The sequence below is a fragment of the Scaptodrosophila lebanonensis genome, unplaced genomic scaffold, assembly GCF_003285725.1.
Source record: "Scaptodrosophila lebanonensis strain 11010-0011.00,11010-0021.00 unplaced genomic scaffold, SlebRS2 tig00000092-arrow-pilon, whole genome shotgun sequence".
Taxonomy (NCBI): Eukaryota; Metazoa; Arthropoda; class Insecta; order Diptera; family Drosophilidae; genus Scaptodrosophila; species Scaptodrosophila lebanonensis.
Window position 1 is genome coordinate 2,468,908 of NW_022060566.1, and position 19,028 is coordinate 2,487,935.

The 19,028-nt window shown below is 38.0% G+C and overlaps 4 protein-coding genes across 4 annotated transcripts; 2 read left to right on the plus strand and 2 right to left on the minus strand.

Annotated features, from left to right (window-relative positions):
- Positions 1-3,379: 3,379 nt before the first annotated feature.
- On the plus strand, positions 3,380-8,222 carry LOC115627087 (protein obstructor-E). Its single transcript, XM_030522637.1, has 4 exons — positions 3,380-3,546; positions 6,840-7,055; positions 7,123-7,317; positions 7,749-8,222. Exons 1-4 carry the CDS (start codon positions 3,486-3,488, stop codon positions 7,976-7,978), a joined length of 702 nt encoding a protein of 233 aa, XP_030378497.1. The 5' UTR covers positions 3,380-3,485; the 3' UTR covers positions 7,979-8,222.
- A 34-nt stretch (positions 8,223-8,256) lies between these two features.
- Positions 8,257-10,700, minus strand: LOC115627086. The gene has a single exon (XM_030522636.1). It carries the CDS (start codon positions 10,588-10,590, stop codon positions 8,389-8,391), a length of 2,202 nt encoding a protein of 733 aa, XP_030378496.1. The 5' UTR covers positions 10,591-10,700; the 3' UTR covers positions 8,257-8,388.
- A 646-nt stretch (positions 10,701-11,346) lies between these two features.
- On the plus strand, positions 11,347-14,838 carry LOC115627079 (ras-related protein Rab-10). The gene is made up of 4 exons (XM_030522627.1): positions 11,347-11,779; positions 13,372-13,571; positions 13,637-13,726; positions 13,786-14,838. Exons 1-4 carry the CDS (start codon positions 11,653-11,655, stop codon positions 13,981-13,983), a joined length of 615 nt encoding a protein of 204 aa, XP_030378487.1. The 5' UTR covers positions 11,347-11,652; the 3' UTR covers positions 13,984-14,838.
- A 1,210-nt stretch (positions 14,839-16,048) lies between these two features.
- LOC115627184 (N-acetylglucosamine-6-phosphate deacetylase) lies at positions 16,049-18,084 on the minus strand. The gene is made up of 5 exons (XM_030522787.1): positions 17,733-18,084; positions 17,260-17,528; positions 16,992-17,210; positions 16,602-16,923; positions 16,049-16,542 (listed from the first exon to the last, which is right to left on the minus strand). Exons 1-5 carry the CDS (start codon positions 17,959-17,961, stop codon positions 16,367-16,369), a joined length of 1,215 nt encoding a protein of 404 aa, XP_030378647.1. The 5' UTR covers positions 17,962-18,084; the 3' UTR covers positions 16,049-16,366.
- Between the last annotated feature and the right edge of the window lie 944 nt (positions 18,085-19,028).

A 19,028-nucleotide genomic window follows, 5' to 3' on the forward strand; every position in this document is an offset into this window, starting at 1 on the left:
TTCGAAGAAGGTTATTAGACATTTGCAACCTTTCTTTTTAAAAATTTGTGTTAAAGCTTATGCTTTAAGAAACTTGTTACTTTACTTAAATGTATTAATACTTTGTGTGTATTTTCTAATTTTTGTTGATACTTTTTAGGTTTTATTTGCCGACTTATTAAATAAATAGATACAAATTTACAATGCTTTAATTTTCATTGATTAGCTAAGAAATCTTAAGTCGAACATAAATACTATATATAGCATATATAAAATATTCGATTTGCCAATAGATATTCGAATTAAAAAAGAAAAAGCATACCTGCTTTTATTTTTAGGATTTTGTCTTAAGCTGCTCTTTTTCACCATTTACAACATTCGTGCAAATTATTGTTAATATCCAACGAAGCGCTAGTCTATGTTATATTTAAAAAGCATACTGATGGCTTGGGGTTAAAGGTGTACACCACGTATCCGAACGGTTAATGAGTATTTTAGAAAGTTTAAACGCCAAAGTGTACTCGTATAATACAGGCAGAAAGAGGCGTAGTACCAATCGATTAAAAAATATTTATATGTTTGTTCGGAGCAAGCGATTATCGGTCCGTCTGTATAAGCATCGATAGCTTTTGAACTATAGCAGCTAGGTATGTAGACTTGTCTTAAAAAATTCAATTCTTGTTCTCTTCCTTGACAATAACACGAAAGTCCTAGTCTAATTTTTAAGGGCAGCGTCACAAAGTCAGTAGCAACGCGAAAGAAACATATTGATTCTGTTTTCTGAAAGATCGAGCTTCATGATCTTTCCAAATCAAAAATTGATTTATTTTTTCAGATAAATGATTGTTTTCATCGACGAAAATTGTGTTTAAAAAATTTGCCCAAACTCCTTATATCTATCGAGAAGTAAATTATAAGCCTAACTGATTTTCAGAACAAATTTAATGCCTCTTCCATTTAGGACGAGATGTAAAATATCTATGCCTATAAAAAAGGGCAGCAGATCTACTAACTATAGTATATGCATGTGCAAAATACATTGTGTATAAACATACATAAGTATTTTGTAATCTAATGAATAAACCGTTTAAAAACATACATATATATCTGTACATATGTATGTAAGTATTAGAGTATGCATTTAAAAAAAATAAAGTCAACGATTGGTCGGTTTGGCACCAATGACCCGACCCTTTCACCATTAACGAAGCCCAAAGAAATACATATTTATATATGTATGTATGTATGTATGTACATATATAAATGAATGAAGTGTTCAAATTGCTCACTAATGGATGTACGCAAGGGTTAAGAGATGCCGAAGCAGAGCGCATTAACCCATTGACAATTGGCAATAATTGAATGTGGCAAAAATTCACTTCATTACAAACTCAGTGCCGGAAGAAGGGTGAAGCGATCGAACCACACGCCTCGGGCACCAATGGCTTAGGGCGTCAAAATGGCAATATCTTTGCCGCTTTTTGTAGCTCTAAGTTAAATATTTAAAGGGCTAGTTTGAGAGAGTATATGAATTCACTGTCCGTGTATTTTCCACACTCTGTAAAAACGTTCACAAGATTTTGTACAAAAACTTGTTAAAAACGCTCGTCAACATAATTTCTGAAGTTTTGAATTTCAACACACATTTTAAAGACAAAAAGAAGAATGGGTTGTCCACTTGATTCGCTGTGCAGACACCCAACACTTTAACAATATAGAATAAATAACTTTTTTTTAAATAAAAAATAAAATATAATGCCATTTTCGGTTCGAAAATAAAGTTCAAATTAAAAATCAAATTATAAGAATAATTTTATGAATAATATAAACGAAATCGGAATATTTTAGTGGCCATTATACATAGACTTGCTAGAACTAGTTATAAGAATTATTATTATAAATATGCGGCTACAGTGTCAGATTTGAAAATACAGAGTCGACATAAAAGAAAATAAGCAGGGACCGCTAATAATGATTATTTTGTTTTTTTATTTTAACGACAAAATCATTTATTTTGAGAAAGCGAGGTATATGCAGATGATTTTTATAATATGTACATGAGTATACTAGGTTGCGTGGCCCCACAAAGTATATATATTATTGATCAGCATGACAAGACGAGTCGATCTAGCCCTGTCTGTCTGTCCGTCCGTGAGTTGGAATACCAAGGGAGGTAAAATCGATCAACAAATTAATTAAAAATATTCGCGTTGACTCACTGATTAAGGATACATGCAAATTTTGTCCTTAATCCTTTTGGAATAGACAAATCTACAAATTGAGTTTTATTTTTGATCAAAAAAATAAAACTCAAAGAATTTTTTTTGCTCAATAGTGATTATTGGTTAATAATTAAAGCAAAATCAAAAATTAATCATTAATTTGTGAGTTTATAAAATAAAACACCATATACATAGTTGGTTTTTTTTTTAAATTCTGTGAATCATAGCATTAAGCTCAAAATAGGTTATTAAAACTTACCTATTTAGCAATTCAATAAAACTAACTATTTTACAAACATTTTGTTTTCAGGCGCTTGAACAGGCCCTATTGCGGCCCTGTATTCGCAGGCACACAAAATAAGCCGTTAAAATATATGAATGTATTTATGTACGAGTATGTAGGTAGAAACCACGAAAATATTTGTATGTGTACGTACAAACATACAAGCAACGGTCCGATAGTTTTTTGTTTTTGTTTTTATTTTTGGGTTATGTAATCCGACTGGCCGACTGACAAGGGTTTTGCAATATTGGGCTGTTGTTGTTGCCATTGCAGCTGGTGCTGCTGCTGCTGCCGTCATCACCAACAAAGTAACGGTAATCAACGAACAAACGTACGTACGAACGAAGCAAGCAAGCCACGAGCCGAGCCTGCGGCTATTTGCCAATTTTTGAATGAAGCTTACACACAGACTGAGCTTTGGCTTTACCTTTTACTTTCAATCAAACATGTTCGATTGCAACAAACGACGGGAATGAGAAACACACAATAGGGTCGAAATGTAATTGATAGTCATAATTACCACTAAACCCCTTTCTATACCTACATACATACATATATGCATTATCATCAGCCTAAATTCCAATTCCGACATTAAATTCAAATTTCATTAAAAATTCAAAACGGAACCGAAACAAAAAAAACGCACACAAAGCTTTGCAAAAGTTTTTGTGGTCGGTCGGTTGGTCGACGTCGCTGACGCCGACGCTTTTGCTGACACTGCTTCTTCTTCTTCTTCTTCTCGAGCGCGGTATAAATCTTTTCAGTTGAGTTTGGAACGCGTAACCGTTAAAACGTGAAAACCTCTTGGTGCGGAAGCTTTGTGTGAGACGTCGTTTGTTTTTGTCGCTTGTTGTTTTTGGTTTTTGTTGTTTTTGTTGTTGTACTACTATAAGCATTTCAGTTTGTCGCTTCGTTCGTTTTCGCCTTTTGTCGCATTTTTGCATTTCCGATCAAAAGAAAACAAACGAAAACCTTTTATTTGTTTGAAAACTGCGAACAATATGCAGCAACAACGACGTTTCCCAATAGGCGTCCTCCTGCTCCTGGCCATGGTTTCCTGTGGTAAGTTAATATCAAACAAATAATATAAATATACGTATGTATATTATTACGTACAATATACACATGTGGGCGTCACTTTCAATTGTTGCCTGTTTGGCGCGGATTCGTTTGACTGATCACTCCAGCTTGGAGTCCATTGCGTGCGAGCTTTTACTTTCAAAAATTCCATTCGAAAATTTGCAGATTGGCGCGCGGCCGATTGGCTTCGGCTGTAAAAGGTTCCCAGCTATTAGTTTTGTTCTTGCATTAGTTGTTGCTATTGTTGTTGTTTGTGTTATGTAAGCCAACTAGATCCAGTTTAAATATATCGCTGGCCTACTGGTTTGCTTTTGCAGTCGTCGCCTCTCCACCGCCATCCTCCAATCTGTGAAGGCTAAGTCAAGTTTTAAAGTGTGTGTTTGATTTGAAAGACCGTTTCTGCTCCAATTAGCAAACACCTAACCTTGAAGTCTTTGAAGTGTGGCTGTTGCTATTCTTCTTGCACCGCCACACCACCATCACCATCACAACCATCACCACCTCCATTGTGTTCATTTGGCATGCTGGTCAGGCGTCGGCCCTGGCTTTAATAGGCAGACAACTTTTGCTTTTGTTGCCGCCAATAACTGACTATTCTGACTCATAATTGGGGTTCAGGCTGGGTTGTTGATATTTACGATAATATCTCGATATGCAAATTATTGAAACAGGTAGGTTCCCAAACCCGATTTCGCACTCAATCAAATGAAAGAGCAAACATTTGCATTCAAAATATTTAATTTCTAGTTCCAAGAAACTTGTCTATTAGTTCCCTAAGCGCAGCAAATAGAACCGGCACACAATCAACTTTATAAAACCAAGATCCAAGTTAAATGAATTAAAACATTATCGTTACAAAAACACCATAAGAACGTGTTCGCTGCTATATTAGCTGTATGATTTACCGCACCGATTTCGGCCAGGTTTCAGAATATACTTGTAGTAACTAACCAAATATATTAACAGCAGTTTCGGGAACCATAGCGTGATACAAGGCCTGTTTTCGCACAAATAGTTTATATGAGAACTATAAGAAATAGTATTGCGATGTTAACAAAACTTCAGTATATAAAAGAACCTTATATAAATAATTAAAATTGAAATTAAATGTGATTTTGTCGCCAAACATTCTTTCGGTAGTTATATATATAATTGATATTGTACTGCGATCTTAACAAAAATTTCAGAATATAGTAGGAGTAGTTTATATTAATGTTATAAATATTAACTTTGGTTAATTCATCGTTGAAAAAAAGTTGTGCCAATTTTACTATGGGAGCGATTTTTTCAGTGATCTCTCCTATACGATATAGTCAGCCGATTATAATGAAACATAACATGTTATAATGCTTTATATGGTTTGTAATAAACTTCATATAAATAGGAATAAAACCTTGTTGTTATGGTACAACAGTAGTAATTAGTTCTAATTAATTGTTTCTTGACTAAACATCACGAATTGTTAGTTTCAGGCCATAGTATTATTTATTGGGCTTAATATTTTTGTACCCAAATAGTTTCAGGATTCGAAGAATATAAAAAGTCAAGTCTTAGACGACAAATTTTAATTTTAATTTTTTTTTAGTCGGATTCAATCTACTTGGCCGCATTTGAATCGAATTGAAAAGACAGCTGACAAACCTTTAAGACAGACAGATCAGATTTTTGTGGGCTGGTCAAACCAGTTAATAATTAAAGAAAAAAAAAAAACCAACAACAACTCGCACAAAATATGCGATCTAGATCGTATAATGCGCATACGTATGAAGTTAAACGAAAGACAGTAACAACAAAGCTATTAACATTTTAAACATTATCATTGTCTTTGCTGCCCAAGCCTCGGACCTGTTTTTTTTTCGAATTCGTTAAGTGGCGGGGCAAGAAAATATCTCATGGGAATAGAGACAACAACAACAACAACAACGAAAAACGTTAGCTGTTCAACAATTAACAGCAACTTGAAAAACTATTGACATGCTCGCTGTTCGTGGCAAATTGCCGGAAATCTTCGAAATTTCCATACGCTTCTTTCTTTCAACGATCCGTTGAAAATAATGTGTTGTGGGAAGTCAAAATCACAATCACAATCATAGTTGCCAACACCATCGCCGTCACAACAATCAACCTGTTACCGGAGCGTCGGCATTCCAATCAGACGACGCGACGATTACATCACACATCAGAGTCGCCTCAGAGTCGAAGATGCGCGCCGATGCGACGCGACGCGACGTATTCACGTTTGATGCGCCTCGGCCTCAAACCAGTTGCACGCTGTGTTGCAACCTGTGGGACGGAAGAAAAGCGCTCGACGCAGTCATTCGCTGCATGAATGATGTGTCTGCGCATGCGCGCATTCGCAGACGAGATTCGAGTTACCAAATCGAATTGAAAACCGGGGCTGGAACAGTCTCGATGGGCGCTCAAAGCGATTAAGAAATTTACCTTTTCTCATTTATTATTTTTCTCAATTATTCAATTCTTTCGGCGTATTCTTGCAAGATCTAATTTGTCCGAATTTTTGTTAAGAAAACTCTATATAGGATGTGAGTTACTAATTTTTGTGTATGTTATAATTTCGTAACATGGAAAATTTAGACAAGATGCGAGTTACCAAATAATATTTATAACCAGGCTTGTAACAGTCTCTCCAGTACAGCGAAAATATATATTTATACAATACTATGTGTGGATATGTAAAATTTGAGACGCGGCACCGAAGACAATTATGGGAACGTTATACTTGTATTTGCCACAAGTTCCAAAGTTTCCGATCGATATTTTCATCGAAGCAAAAATCTTAATTATGGCATCCATATGTATAGTATTTAAAGCGTGGGTTTTGACTGCATGGAAACATTTATTAAGTCGTTTTACTTTAAAAGTACGAACAATATTACCTAGAACGAACTTTTGAAATGTAATACGTTCTCGAAATATTGGGAATAATAAGCTCTCTTTTTAAACGGGATGAAGTATTATACTCTTTTTTAGGCACTGTGCTTAAGACTCTCTCAAGAAAATATAAAATATTAACCAATTTTTAAATTGTATACCTACGTTTTTTTCGCTTGTTTTACAGATTGCTGTTTTTACCGATAGAATTAGAATTAAGTTGTTTTCCTTGAAACTCTATAAAAAATCATTTTTGACCAAATTCTGCGAATGGTTGGGTTAGGTTTCACAGTTAGCCTTTGACTGTCAATTCCTTGAATTTTTGGGTATTGCCTTAGATACGTTATGCCTATTCACCTTTCCCAATCCAATTTATTTTTCAGGACACACACTAGCTGTGGGCACACCTGAGTGCCCCGAAAAGGTGGGCACCCAGGCCTATGCGCATACTGAAAACTGTGATCAGTTCTTCCTCTGCACGAACGGCACCCTAACCCTGGAGACCTGTGAGAACGGTTTGCTCTTCGACGGTAAGGGAGCGGTACACAATCATTGTAATTACAATTGGGCTGTGGACTGCAAGGGACGGCAGTGGGATCGTAAGTGTGGAATGAAAATTTAAAAATTTCTCGCTTATTTCGCCTAATTGTTCATTTCGTGCCACAGCCACACCCATTTCGACGCCCGGCTGCGAGTATCAATTCGGTCTCTATGCCGTTTCCAAGGACTGCTCCACCACGTACATAAAGTGCGCTCATGGGGAGCCCCACGAGCAGGACTGTGATGCCGGTCTGGCCTACGATGAGCGCATTCATGGTTGCAACTGGCCCGATCAGCTATTGGAACACTGCAACCCTGAAGGTGAGTTGCCACTCTATGCTGTACTCCCCGAAACAAACCGTATTAAAATTAGGAAAAAATTAAAAAAAAGCAAGCTTAATTTTGTTGAAAGGTTTATGGTCTTAAAAAAAAACCATTTCTTAAAAGACAATTTTTCATCCTGGCTATATCTCTATAATTCAGAAACGTATTTCATGACAGTTTAAAGGCAATTTCTTAAAATATGGGAAACGTATTATTCTAACATTTAGAAAATGTGTTTTTCTAAAGCTTAGAATATGTTTTTTTTTTAAACTTGAAACTATTTTTTTAAGATCTAGAAACTACTTGTATTTATATTTGTAAGTAATTCTAAAAAGTGTTTCCTTTTCTTTAATCTATAAAATGCATTTTTTTTGACATGAGAGCCACTCCGTAGTTTTTTATTTCTAATGCACTCTCTCGTCCTACAGCTGTTGTTGGCTTTAAGTGCCCCACCAAGGTGGATCCAAACTCTGTGGCCGCGCGTTTCTGGCCCTTCCCGCGCTTCCCCGTTTCGGGTGATTGCCATCGCCTGATTACCTGCGTTGAGGGATACCCCCGCCTGATCAGCTGCGGCGAGGATAAGGTTTTCGATGAGAACACGCTAACCTGTGAGGAGCCCGAGTACGCTAGCGGTGGTTGCGCCAACTACGGCAAGTAGTTGTTTAGACCCGCACACACACACACAAACACACTTGTATATATGTATGTATCGCTGCTTGGTTCGTGGTTGGTTGCAAATATGTAAATCCCCCTTTTTAACGCTCCTGATCCGGTCAACTTATTTTACACAACTCTGGATGTATATGTCTCTCCCGCTGTGTTCTCTCTCTCTCTCTCTTTCTCTTACACACAAACACACTCCTTGTCTCTGTCTGCCTTTTTATACCGTTTAAAGTGTTGTAAAACTATTAATAATATATAAATACATTTTTTGTTTTGTCTTTTTTTTCGCCATGAGCTCAAATCGTAATAAAGTTAAATTTATTTATTAAAATATTTTGAAAAAACACTAGAAAAACTTTTGAATACCTTGACCAAGTGGGGGAAGGGGGTGGAGGAATGGTCAGTTTAGTCCACCAAATGGCGAGCATGATCCTGCGGAGCAGAGAATATGATGGCATAGATGAGACCATCACGCACTGACTCCGACGGATTTCCCACATTGAACATGAATTTGACGCGATTGCAGATGGCATCGGGGACACAGGAGTACATGGGATACCAGCCGATCTTGTTGAAGACCACATATATCTTATAGATCTGATTGCGATAGATATACACCGGCCGATCGAATGTGATGTCCAGCAGCGAATCGTAGCGTACACGTGCCGTACAATGTGTGTAAGTAATGCGAGAGCCGTGCATATCCTGGATGTGGGCGTACAGCACTTCAGTGTAGCGTTCGGTGAAGCCGGCCGAGTTCATTAGTTCGCCGCACAGTACCTGTGTTGGCACCTGCACGCCGGTGATCCAAATATTCGTGTCCACCTGGAAGGTAACGCCGCATTCGGTGACGCTGGTGTTGCGATAATCGAATTGCCGATTTAGAGAGCGCATGCAATAGGAGCGGAGCATGTCATGATGGGAGCTGCTTGATGCGCCAGCGGCAGGTTCCGTGTCATTAGAATTGGCCGGCACTCCATTGGCAGATGCGTGAGCGACACGGCTGCTTGCATTAGAGGCCTCGAAAGCATCTCCAAAACAACGCAGAGTGGCATTTGAATTTCCTAAAGCGCTGCTGCTAGCGCTGGTGCTACTCTGTGCCATCGGATTGTCGGAGACACTGACACCCATCGCCAGGGCGTTGTCATCCGAGAAAAATGTAGCATTCACCGGCATATTGATGTTCTCCACACTGAGTGGCACGCTGGTGCGCTGCAGAGTGGCTCCCATGCGACCGAGCAGGCCTTGATTTGCCATTGTCATGCCAGTGCTGCGACCGGCCGTGCCCGGAAAGCAGGTGGCCGAGGAGCTGGCGGCGGTGGCACCTACATGCCGATACGAGGCCGGTAGCTCACGCTGCCGATGCGCCGACTCATAGAAGTTGCGGGTGCTGCGCGATGTACAGAAACCCTCGGGCATGTTGCAGTCGTTCAGTGTCGGGCTGGAGATCTTGATCAGTATGGCCAGGGCCTCGTGTTGCTGCAACAATTTGGAGCGTGCTGGTCCCTCGGCGAATTGTTGGGGGGTCATAGTGAGGAAACGTATCTTCTTCACTGCCTGCCGCAGCATGGCACCATCCATGATCGTGCGCTGTGCGTCCATAATGTTGATCATGTTGGCTGCAGCTGCTGCCGCCTCAGCTTCGTTCATCTCATCGTTGGCATTGCCAGAGGCATCGCTGTCTATTATGACCACATCATCGACAATAGCACTTACATTGGCATTGGATGTTGAGGGGGATGTGGATGAGTTGGATGCGGCCGCTGTTGCTGCCGTTTCCGCCTGTTCGGCCACATGATCAAAGCTGTCTACGTCATCGTCGTGGTGCATGTGCTGCACCATTGCAGCCACGTCTGGCTCCATTTTGATTTCCTCCACTACCACCTCGTTGGCTATGCCACCGTCGTCGTTACTCTCTTTGCAGCCGTTATCCTTGTCGGCAGTGCTGCGACTGCTTCCGGCTATGTCATCGTGGGCGCTCTCGTTCAGAATACCACGCTCGCTGGCAAATTTCAGCAGACAGTTGAACAAATCTAGCTCGGAATCGATGTTGAGTCGGTTTTGATCTAAAATAGCCATTAGCGTCGACACTTCTATATCTAGGAAGCTGGGATCGGTCAACACCTCGCGCGTATTCGCCGCTATCAGATCCATGCTGCTCTGCATGAGACGTGGCTCGTCAAATAGTTTCGCGAATTCGTAGGCGCGACATGCGTTCTTGGGACTGAGATCCGCCCAAAGAAAATGGGTGCAGCGGGTCACCACATGTGGCAGCATATATTTCTTGGCCACGTAGCACAGCTCACATGCCTTGTCGAAGGAGGCGATGGTAATGCGATCTGTGTAAATATATTCGAGCATCGCTTCAAAAGCTTCAGGCTGCACGTCTGGTATAACAATGGGGTCAGTCTTGTCCGGAAGATGTCCGTAAAACATTCGCTCGAACACGGGCGAGGCCATCGCCAGCAGCAGCTTGTGGCCAGAAATGAGGCGCTGGTTTGGCGTTGTGCCCACAAGAAAACGACAGTCGGCCCATTTTTCTGAATGCAATAAATACTGACCGCGGTCCTTAAGTTCTGTTAAACTGTTTTGCCAATCGAGGTCCATACCGATATCTACGCTAATTGTAGGTGATCGGCACTATTTAGTTAAATAACATTTGCACACTACATCCAATTGTTGTCAGTGTCGCAATTTGTTTTCTCTTGCGCACCACCAAAAACAACAATTTTATTGCCAAATGTAAATGTAAATAGAGTCGAAATTGTGTTCAGAGTTGTTCTGAAATCGATGTAAAAGCTATCGCGCTGTTTTAATATCGAAATTGTTCATCAGACGAGACTGAGATTTGAAAATAAACTATTGTAATTTGTCAATAATGTATATATATCAAGACTATATGCATAGATCTAAAGAGTGTTGTATAAAGTAAAGAATAAATTGTATACACAGTGAAATTTAATTCGATGTGAAATCTGCAACCAAATAATTAAATAAACTAGAAGCAAATATGCCTTTGTTTGAGCGATTTTACGAATTGTATATATGTATATTTAAAAATATAAGTTTTTATATGAAAAATAATAAAATATATTTGTATTGAAGCATAATAAGCTTTTCTATTATTGTATTTAAATAAAATTAAAATGCTATATATTAATAAACTTGCATTTGTTAATGTGTATGGCTGTTAATTTATATTTTTGTGATAAATTTAGTGGGTTTGGTGCTAATTGTAGTTTTGAATTTGAGAAATGCTGACAGCCGGTTGCCAGCGCCATGAGCAACTGTTATCGATTCCCGTCCGATGAATATATCAACGCATATTGCAACTTGTCAGCCCTGGTGTAGTTTTTCTGCATCGTTTTTTATATTGATAGCAACAATTGCGTTTTTAACTTTGAGAAAATTGAGTAGCTGTGTTCAAATAAAATAAAAAAGTCTGCAACCAACTGTTTATATCGTACATGTGTGCATCAGTAATAACACAAACAACACAAATCCGCAACAATAATTCAATATAATATACATACATATACTAAAGTTGTTTGTCACCTGTGTGTTGTGTGTATGTGCTTTGTTCCATAGGCTGTGCTTCACTGTGTGCGTGTGTGTTGTGCGAGTGCGTGTGTGAGTGCGTGTGCGTCTGTGCGCGTGCCGTAACTTGAAATGGCAAAGAAAACTTATGATTTGCTCTTTAAACTGTTGCTAATTGGAGATTCGGGCGTTGGAAAGACCTGCATATTGTTCCGATTCTCGGATGATGCGTTCACCTCAACATTTATATCAACCATAGGTGAGTACTGAAACACAACTAAATTCATACAACATGTGTGTGTCTGTGTGTGTGTACGGATGTGTGCGCGTTACGAGCAGCGGTATTTTGCGGTCTTTATTTTTGATGCATCGCCCAGAACGGGAAGGATATCTGCTTGCTCTTGGGTGTGGTTGGTCGGTCGGTTTCTTATCGCCGCTGCTGCTGCGTTCCGCTTTAGTCATTGTCTCTGCCGTTGTTCGCCTGCGTTTGCTGTCATTGTAGCGGCACACCCACATACATACGGTGTATGTGCATATACATATATCTACATATATATATATATATATGTGTGTGTGTGTGTATGATTGATAAATAAGTGTGTGCATAGGTATATGTATGTGTGTATATCCATTCGGGCAGATTGACCGCTGCTCTATTAGCCTTTGGACCGCTGACAATGACATTGGTGCCAATTACAATCATAGACACTCATACATACATACATATGTATGTAGATACAATCATCTCCATGAACGCAATCGGGTATAATTCCATGTTTAGCGAGATCAATACGATAAATATTGAGAATCCATGTGATTTATATTAAGCATTAGGCCCTCCATTTCGCTTATATAAATTCTGCATACATACATGTACGTACATATGTATGTATGTTTGTATACATTTATGCAATATGAATCGTACGTAAATGAAATTCTTTGTTTTATTTACCACTTATTTACATACATACGTATGTATTTCTGGCATCTCTGGCAGTCTCTCTATGAGCACTCATATTGTGCTGCTTAGGCAAACAATTTGCTGGCTATCATTATACTTACTTGTAATCTCAAGGTTACATATTTTTAAAGAACCGCATACAGTCGTCCCTCCCTTGCCCTACCTCTTCACCACACGCACGCATTAGTCAGAAGTTCTAAATAAACATTGCAAAGTTGTATTAAACTAATATCGCTGTCAAGAATTTCCCCTCCTTATGAAATGCAATCGTTTCTAGTTATTCATTTATGTTCAAACCTTATATCAAAATTAAGATTAACAAAAAATTGGGCCGCACAAAAATATAACTTATTTTGTATTTTATTTTTGTATGCATTTTATACCTTTTTTATCTTAATATTTACGGTTTGTTTTTATTATTTTAATATAATTATTTCTTTATATGCTTTTTGTGATACAAGTAAATTTCGTTATACATACATATGTTGTCATTTGATTCGTTGAATCATTTATTTTTATTTTCATTCCATATTTTTGTTTCTATTATGTAAATAATACATATGTATCTTGTTAAATTTATTATTTATTTTTTTGTTCATATTTTTTAATATTCAATATATTTTTCTTTTTTTTATATTTTAATTTTTTACATGTTTTTAAGACATTTCCTTCAGTGGCTGTAATTGAATCTTTGAATAGTTTTACTTTGTTGCTTACAAAAAGAAGATATGATCCTCGAAAAATCACAAATTTTGTCTGCATTTAAACCAAATAAACTGTTTTTGGTGCCACTTCTTCTTAAAAAAAAAAAAAACAAATGATGGATATTATTTTTATTAGTTATTATTATATGCATGATCTTGATCTGCTGCTATTTCGTTGTTTTGCAGGAATCGACTTCAAAATAAAAACAGTCGAGCTCAGAGGGAAGAAGATAAAACTACAAATATGGGACACTGCCGGTCAGGAGAGATTTCACACAATTACCACATCCTATTACCGTGGAGCGATGGGCATTATGCTCGTTTACGATATAACGAATGAGAAGAGTTTTGAAAACATTGTAAAATGGTTACGAAATATAGACGAGGTGAGTGTTTAAATGAAATGATTAGCCAGTCGATTCAATTTCAAAATTCTACTCAAAAACGGCAGCATGCAAATGAGGATGTGGAGAAAATGATATTGGGAAATAAGTGCGATATGTCGGATAAGCGTGTGGTTAATAAAGAACGCGGCGAAGCGGTAAGTAAAGATTGGAGAAAATTGTTTCTCTATGGTTTATGATAACGTTATATTTTTAGATCGCACGTGAGCACGGAATTCGTTTTATGGAGACATCCGCCAAATCGAATATTAATATTGAGCGAGCATTCTGCGAACTTGCCGAGGCCATATTAGATAAAACCTCTGGACGTGAATCGGCCGAGAATCCGGAACGTGTGGTCATTGATCGTAAAAACAATGACAAGGCGCCGGGCTATAACAAATGCTGTGCGTAAGGGCAGCAGTTAAAAACTGTGTGTACCAGATACGAGCGAAGCAATACTTATAAAGAGGGGTACATGCCACGCCCAGCGCTGTACAAAACAAACATTTATTGGACAAAGATGTTACAGCCGTGTCTGCCAAGATTATAAACAAAACAAAATAGCAAGCAACAGAAACAGCAATAGAAAATGGAAACAGAAATAGAATTATCAGATAGATGGATGGATGGGAAAAAAAAGAATGAAACAGCAACCAAGAAACAACCTACCTAAAGTTTAATATTGTATAACAAAATTTATAGATACTTTACCTAAAACTACTACAACAACAACAACAACTACTATTTAAAGTGCGATCTAGAAATACAATGTACGTTGTTTAAAACGCACAACAAGTCGACAACAGTTTTGACCAATGTTAGTAGAACGAAGGGCTTAATTAAGCATTTCTAATCAAATCCAACACAGAGCTGAGGACAGAGAGACGACACCCATATCTGTACTTATATAACTCTAATAACTATATGCTTAGTTAGACAGACACATACAAACTACATACATACATACAGACTTAAATTCAAAACCAACTCAAAACTCATTCACACGCACGCGACTTACTCTCTCGTACATGAAATGTATTTGTATATGAATTATTAAAATGTTGTAAGAATGTTTACGATACAACAACAAATAACAACAAACAACAACAAATGAATATAATACGTTTTTTGGGGCTATGTTTTTTTGAGCGCTTTAGCTTCAAAAGTAACAAGACAAACAGAATATTTATATATGTATTTGTAAAAGTATCAAACATTTTGTAATGCAAAGAAAAAAAGTAAACTAAACAAAATTAAAAACTAAAAAGCTGAAAAGCAAGCAAGCTTTCGCATTTGTTTTGTCGACGCGCTTCGTTCATTTCATTGTTATTATTCTAATTATTGGTTTTCTTTGCGGCTTTCAACTGTTTCTTCATTCGAAATATATACGAGTATATATATATATATATAAATATATGCATGCTATAGTCGAGCTTTAACATAAGTTCCATTATTCATAGCCATATGCACAATATTGTACGATTATGTTAATATTTTTCCAAAAAATTACAAGCAATTGCAATTATTAATAGATAGTTCAGCGTGGATTATAAATTAGAAGGTGTTTCCTAAAATTTCATAAAATCATAAATGTGCTACAAAAAATGTGTTAATTTAGTTTATATCAAGAAATCAGTTGCTGCATCTGAAGCTGCAAAGTTTTTTTTGTTATAAAGAAATATATTATTAAAAAAATTTCAAACAAAAGCTCTTATTAAATATTTTGTGCTTTTGTATTCAGTATTTCCATAACAATGTCTCTAATGCATTTTCAATTGTGCCTTTTGTTTATATTGCATATTTTAAATGTAGATTTTGTTCTATTTTATTTTGTCACAATTGAAAAGAAATATGTTAAATGCTTTTAAATTAAAAAAAAACATATGAAAATTGAAATACTTGAAATATTTAAAATTTTATTTGCTGGAAATGCGCATAAAGAAACGTCTACCATATCCCCAATATTGAACCATAATTATGGCAATAATGATGATCAAAATCGTACAGCTGTTGCAATTATTTATTATTAAGTATTTGGGAAAAATGTGTGCATAATACCTGCATTCAAAATTGTAATATGTTGCTTAAAGTCTTTTCCATTTGTTGCCTAAAAATAGTGCACTTCTATTGCAAATTTTTGTGAGAATGTTAAAAGTTTATCGAAACTAAGTTGCGGCGACAAAACAAAATTCCTACAAATCAAAATTTGTTGTTATAATGCCAGAAATAACTTAAAAACAAAAGCTTATCTATACATGCATACATTTGTTTATTATTTTCGTTAACAATAAACACGCGCTCTGTTTCATAATTCATTAATTTTTGTATAAAAATTGTTGATGCCTTGTTCAGACTTGCGAACAATAAGTATTGCCAGGAAATGTCGTTCAATGTTCATCATCGCATCGTATTTTCTAAACCGTTTATAGCCAAATATACAACGATACAGTTTTTGTAGATTGTCTTTATTGGTAATATGAACTATTTAATAGTTCGAACAAGGCATGAAATTGAAGAAAAGGTCGCGCAATATTGAGGATATACGAGTATATATATAATTTTTTCTTAGCCTTTGGCCAAGCTGCTACATCATTATATGTAATTTTTTTTTTTTTGTATAACTACTATTATTATAATTATTATTTGTAAATGTATATGGATTTAGCGTAGTTGTCCACACCAAATGATTTAAATTTTAAAATATAAAGAACCATTTGAAATATCATATTAAAACAAAAAGCTAAAGCGTTTGTTGGGAATGGGTTTTCTTTACGGAATGCAACGAGAGATTTGTTCTATGCGCGATGCACGCAAATGCCCGCTATATAGGTGGAAAGGACATGCAATTTGTCGTCCAGCAGTATGAAATCGGCATCCGAGTCAAAGTCCAGAGTGCCTTTTTGTGCCTCGATGCGCAGACACAGCGCCGGATGCAAGGTGGCCGCCTCAATGGCATAGACGGTGGAGCAATCTACAGAGATTGGCGGGCATGGATTAGGTTTACAATTAGCTTTTATGATGACGACTTACTGGTGGCATTGCGGAATATGCGCACGCACTCATCCATTGGCGCAATGCTGCCGCAGAGCGTGTCTGTGCCCGCCACAAACGCCTTGCCTCGCTTCACCTCCAAGGGCAGCTGGCCGATGTGATGAATGCCATCCTCTAGGCCCAGCGCTGAAATGGCATCCGTCACAAGTATCAGTCCTTGGGGATGGGTGCGATACGCAATGCGTAAGGCGGCGGGATGCGTGTGAACACCATCGGCAATGATGCCGAAATAAACCGTCTGGCCAGCGGGTATGGCGTCTGAGGCTAGCAAGCCGACTAGGCCGGGATCACGATGATGGAACTGGCCACGGCAGGAAGGCGTTTAGTACGAATACGAATCGTTTGCAGACTAAGTCGAGGCTATCTCACCGGCAGCATGGCGTTGAAAAGATGTGTGATGAGTGTGGCTCCGTGCTGGGCCGCCTGCTCGCCCTCGCTCAGATTGGCCATCGAGTGGCCCAGGGCGACGGTGATGCCCGCCTTCACCAGTTGGCGTATCACGCTCAGATCCTTGACCTTCTCGGGCGCCAATGTGATGATTTTGATGCCATCTAATGAGCCGTAAGTAGCACACAACGTTTCGATGCCCTAAACAGACAAATCTGTATCCAATCTTAAGCTATTCTGAGTTGCTTACATTCTCCAGCGTTTGTATGCAGTTCTCGGGATGTGCGCCCTTCTTTTGCGGATTTATGAATGGTCCTTCCACGTGAACACCCAATACGCCGGCACCACCCTCCACGCGTTTGGGTATGCGCGGCAATATGGTGTGATAGTTCTCATTGGGTGATGTCACCAGTGTCGGACAGAATGAGGTGACACCGCTCTTGACCAGCCCCTGCGCCACCTTTCGTATACCCGCCTCGGTGGTGTCTTTGTCGAACGAGAAGTCAACGCCATAGCCCCCTGTTAATGCGAAAATTGGTTTGTTTTCATTATTATTATTAATATTTGTGTGCTTTGTTTTATTGAGTGCGTCTGTAAGTGGGCGATAAGATTAACGAGCAGATTGCGGTGCATCATTTAGTTTGGCAATGGCACGCTTTTATTAATGAAAATATAATTCTGGACCTTGGCCCACCATCCGGCAGCGAAATTGGTTTAAATTACCATTAATTTGCAGATCTATATAGCCTGGGGCTATAATGGCACCGCCACAATCTACCCGTCTGTGCGCCTTGGAGCGCTCATCAAAGAATATCGGTTCTGGATTTATTATTTTTCCCGCGCGCACCCACAGATCGTCTTCAATGAGCTGATGGTTTCGCACCAAGCGGCAATTTGTGAATTGAATTAAATCATCACAGTTGCAGGCGGGCGGATTCGGTTTCCCAGACATCGTAAACAACAAGTGTGCAAAACGTAAATTGACGCAAGCACGGAATTAATTAAAAATAAACGAAAACAATAGCGAAAACGACAACGAAAACTACGAACAACAGCGCGACCTGCGCCAACAAATAATATTAGGCAAATGATTGCTATTCGCTTCAAATGCTTAAATAAATAGGCGAGCGAGCATCTGTTCAACGGAACTGCCAGCTGCGGTGTCATGTGTTCGTGCTCGGCCGTTCAAGTGATTAAATTATCGTTATCGGTTAGTCGATGATGCCGCTACCATAAAAAATATGAAAATTTTAAATGAATACAATATAAATGTTTGAGAGTGAGATTTGATTGTCGATGTAAATATGTAATGACATTTTAAAAGTCATTATAATAATAACAATACTGTAATCCCGAGTCGGATTAGTTATAACAATAGATATTTTTGTAATTTAATTAAGCTTTCTCATACTTAGTTTAATTTAGTTAAAGTTCTATAGTGTATTGTATTGATTTTATTTTTTTACATCAAGAGCTTTGTCTATAATAAAAGTTCTATAAAATTTGTTTTCTAAAGTAGGATTTGATATAGGAGAGATGGAAGCTGAGTGTGTTGGGAAATTAGATCTGTGGTTGGAAAGGAATGGGTAGGACGTGGGATTATGGAGTATATTATCTGTAGGGCCTATGGTCAATGTTGATAATTTCTGTATAGTCGGATCGATATACTGTATATTAGTTATGTCTGTTATTAAGTTTAGTAAATGCTTACAATTTTCAAAGTTGTGCTTTCTTTTACTTATAAATAATCTCCGCATGTGCTTAGTTATTTCCTTTTCTTTTTATACCCTGTACCCGTAGGGTAAAAAGGGTATATTAGGTTTGTGCAAAGTATGTAACATGCAGAAGGAAGCATCTCCGACCCCATAAAGTATATATATTCTGAATCAGCATGACGAGAGAAATCGATCTAGACGTGTCCCTCCGTCTGGATGAACGCAAGGATCTCAGAAACTATAAAAGCTAGAATAACCAAAGTTGGCATCCAGATTCTCCTAGGTCCGAGAAAGGACGAGTTTA

Bases quoted from the DNA above. Each gene is read 5' to 3' on its own strand.
- LOC115627086 (XM_030522636.1), bottom strand. From the start codon at position 10,590: ATGGACCTCGATTGGCAAAACAGTTTAACAGAACTTAAGGACCGCGGT.
- LOC115627087 (XM_030522637.1), top strand. From the start codon at position 3,486: ATGCAGCAACAACGACGTTTCCCAATAGGCGTCCTCCTGCTCCTGGCC. The intron at 3,547-6,839 runs GTAAGTTAATAT...TTTATTTTTCAG, and splicing joins CCTGGCCATGGTTTCCTGTG to GACACACACTAGCTGTGGGC. The intron at 7,056-7,122 runs GTAAGTGTGGAA...TTCGTGCCACAG, and splicing joins CAAGGGACGGCAGTGGGATC to CCACACCCATTTCGACGCCC.
- LOC115627184 (XM_030522787.1), bottom strand. From the start codon at position 17,961: ATGTCTGGGAAACCGAATCCGCCCGCCTGCAACTGTGATGATTTAATT. The intron at 17,211-17,259 runs GTAAGCAACTCA...TTGTCTGTTTAG, and splicing joins GCATACAAACGCTGGAGAAT to GGCATCGAAACGTTGTGTGC. The intron at 16,543-16,601 runs GTAAGTCGTCAT...CAATCTCTGTAG, and splicing joins CATATTCCGCAATGCCACCA to ATTGCTCCACCGTCTATGCC.
- LOC115627079 (XM_030522627.1), top strand. From the start codon at position 11,653: ATGGCAAAGAAAACTTATGATTTGCTCTTTAAACTGTTGCTAATTGGA. The intron at 11,780-13,371 runs GTGAGTACTGAA...GTTGTTTTGCAG, and splicing joins AACATTTATATCAACCATAG to GAATCGACTTCAAAATAAAA. The intron at 13,572-13,636 runs GTGAGTGTTTAA...CAAAAACGGCAG, and splicing joins GGTTACGAAATATAGACGAG to CATGCAAATGAGGATGTGGA.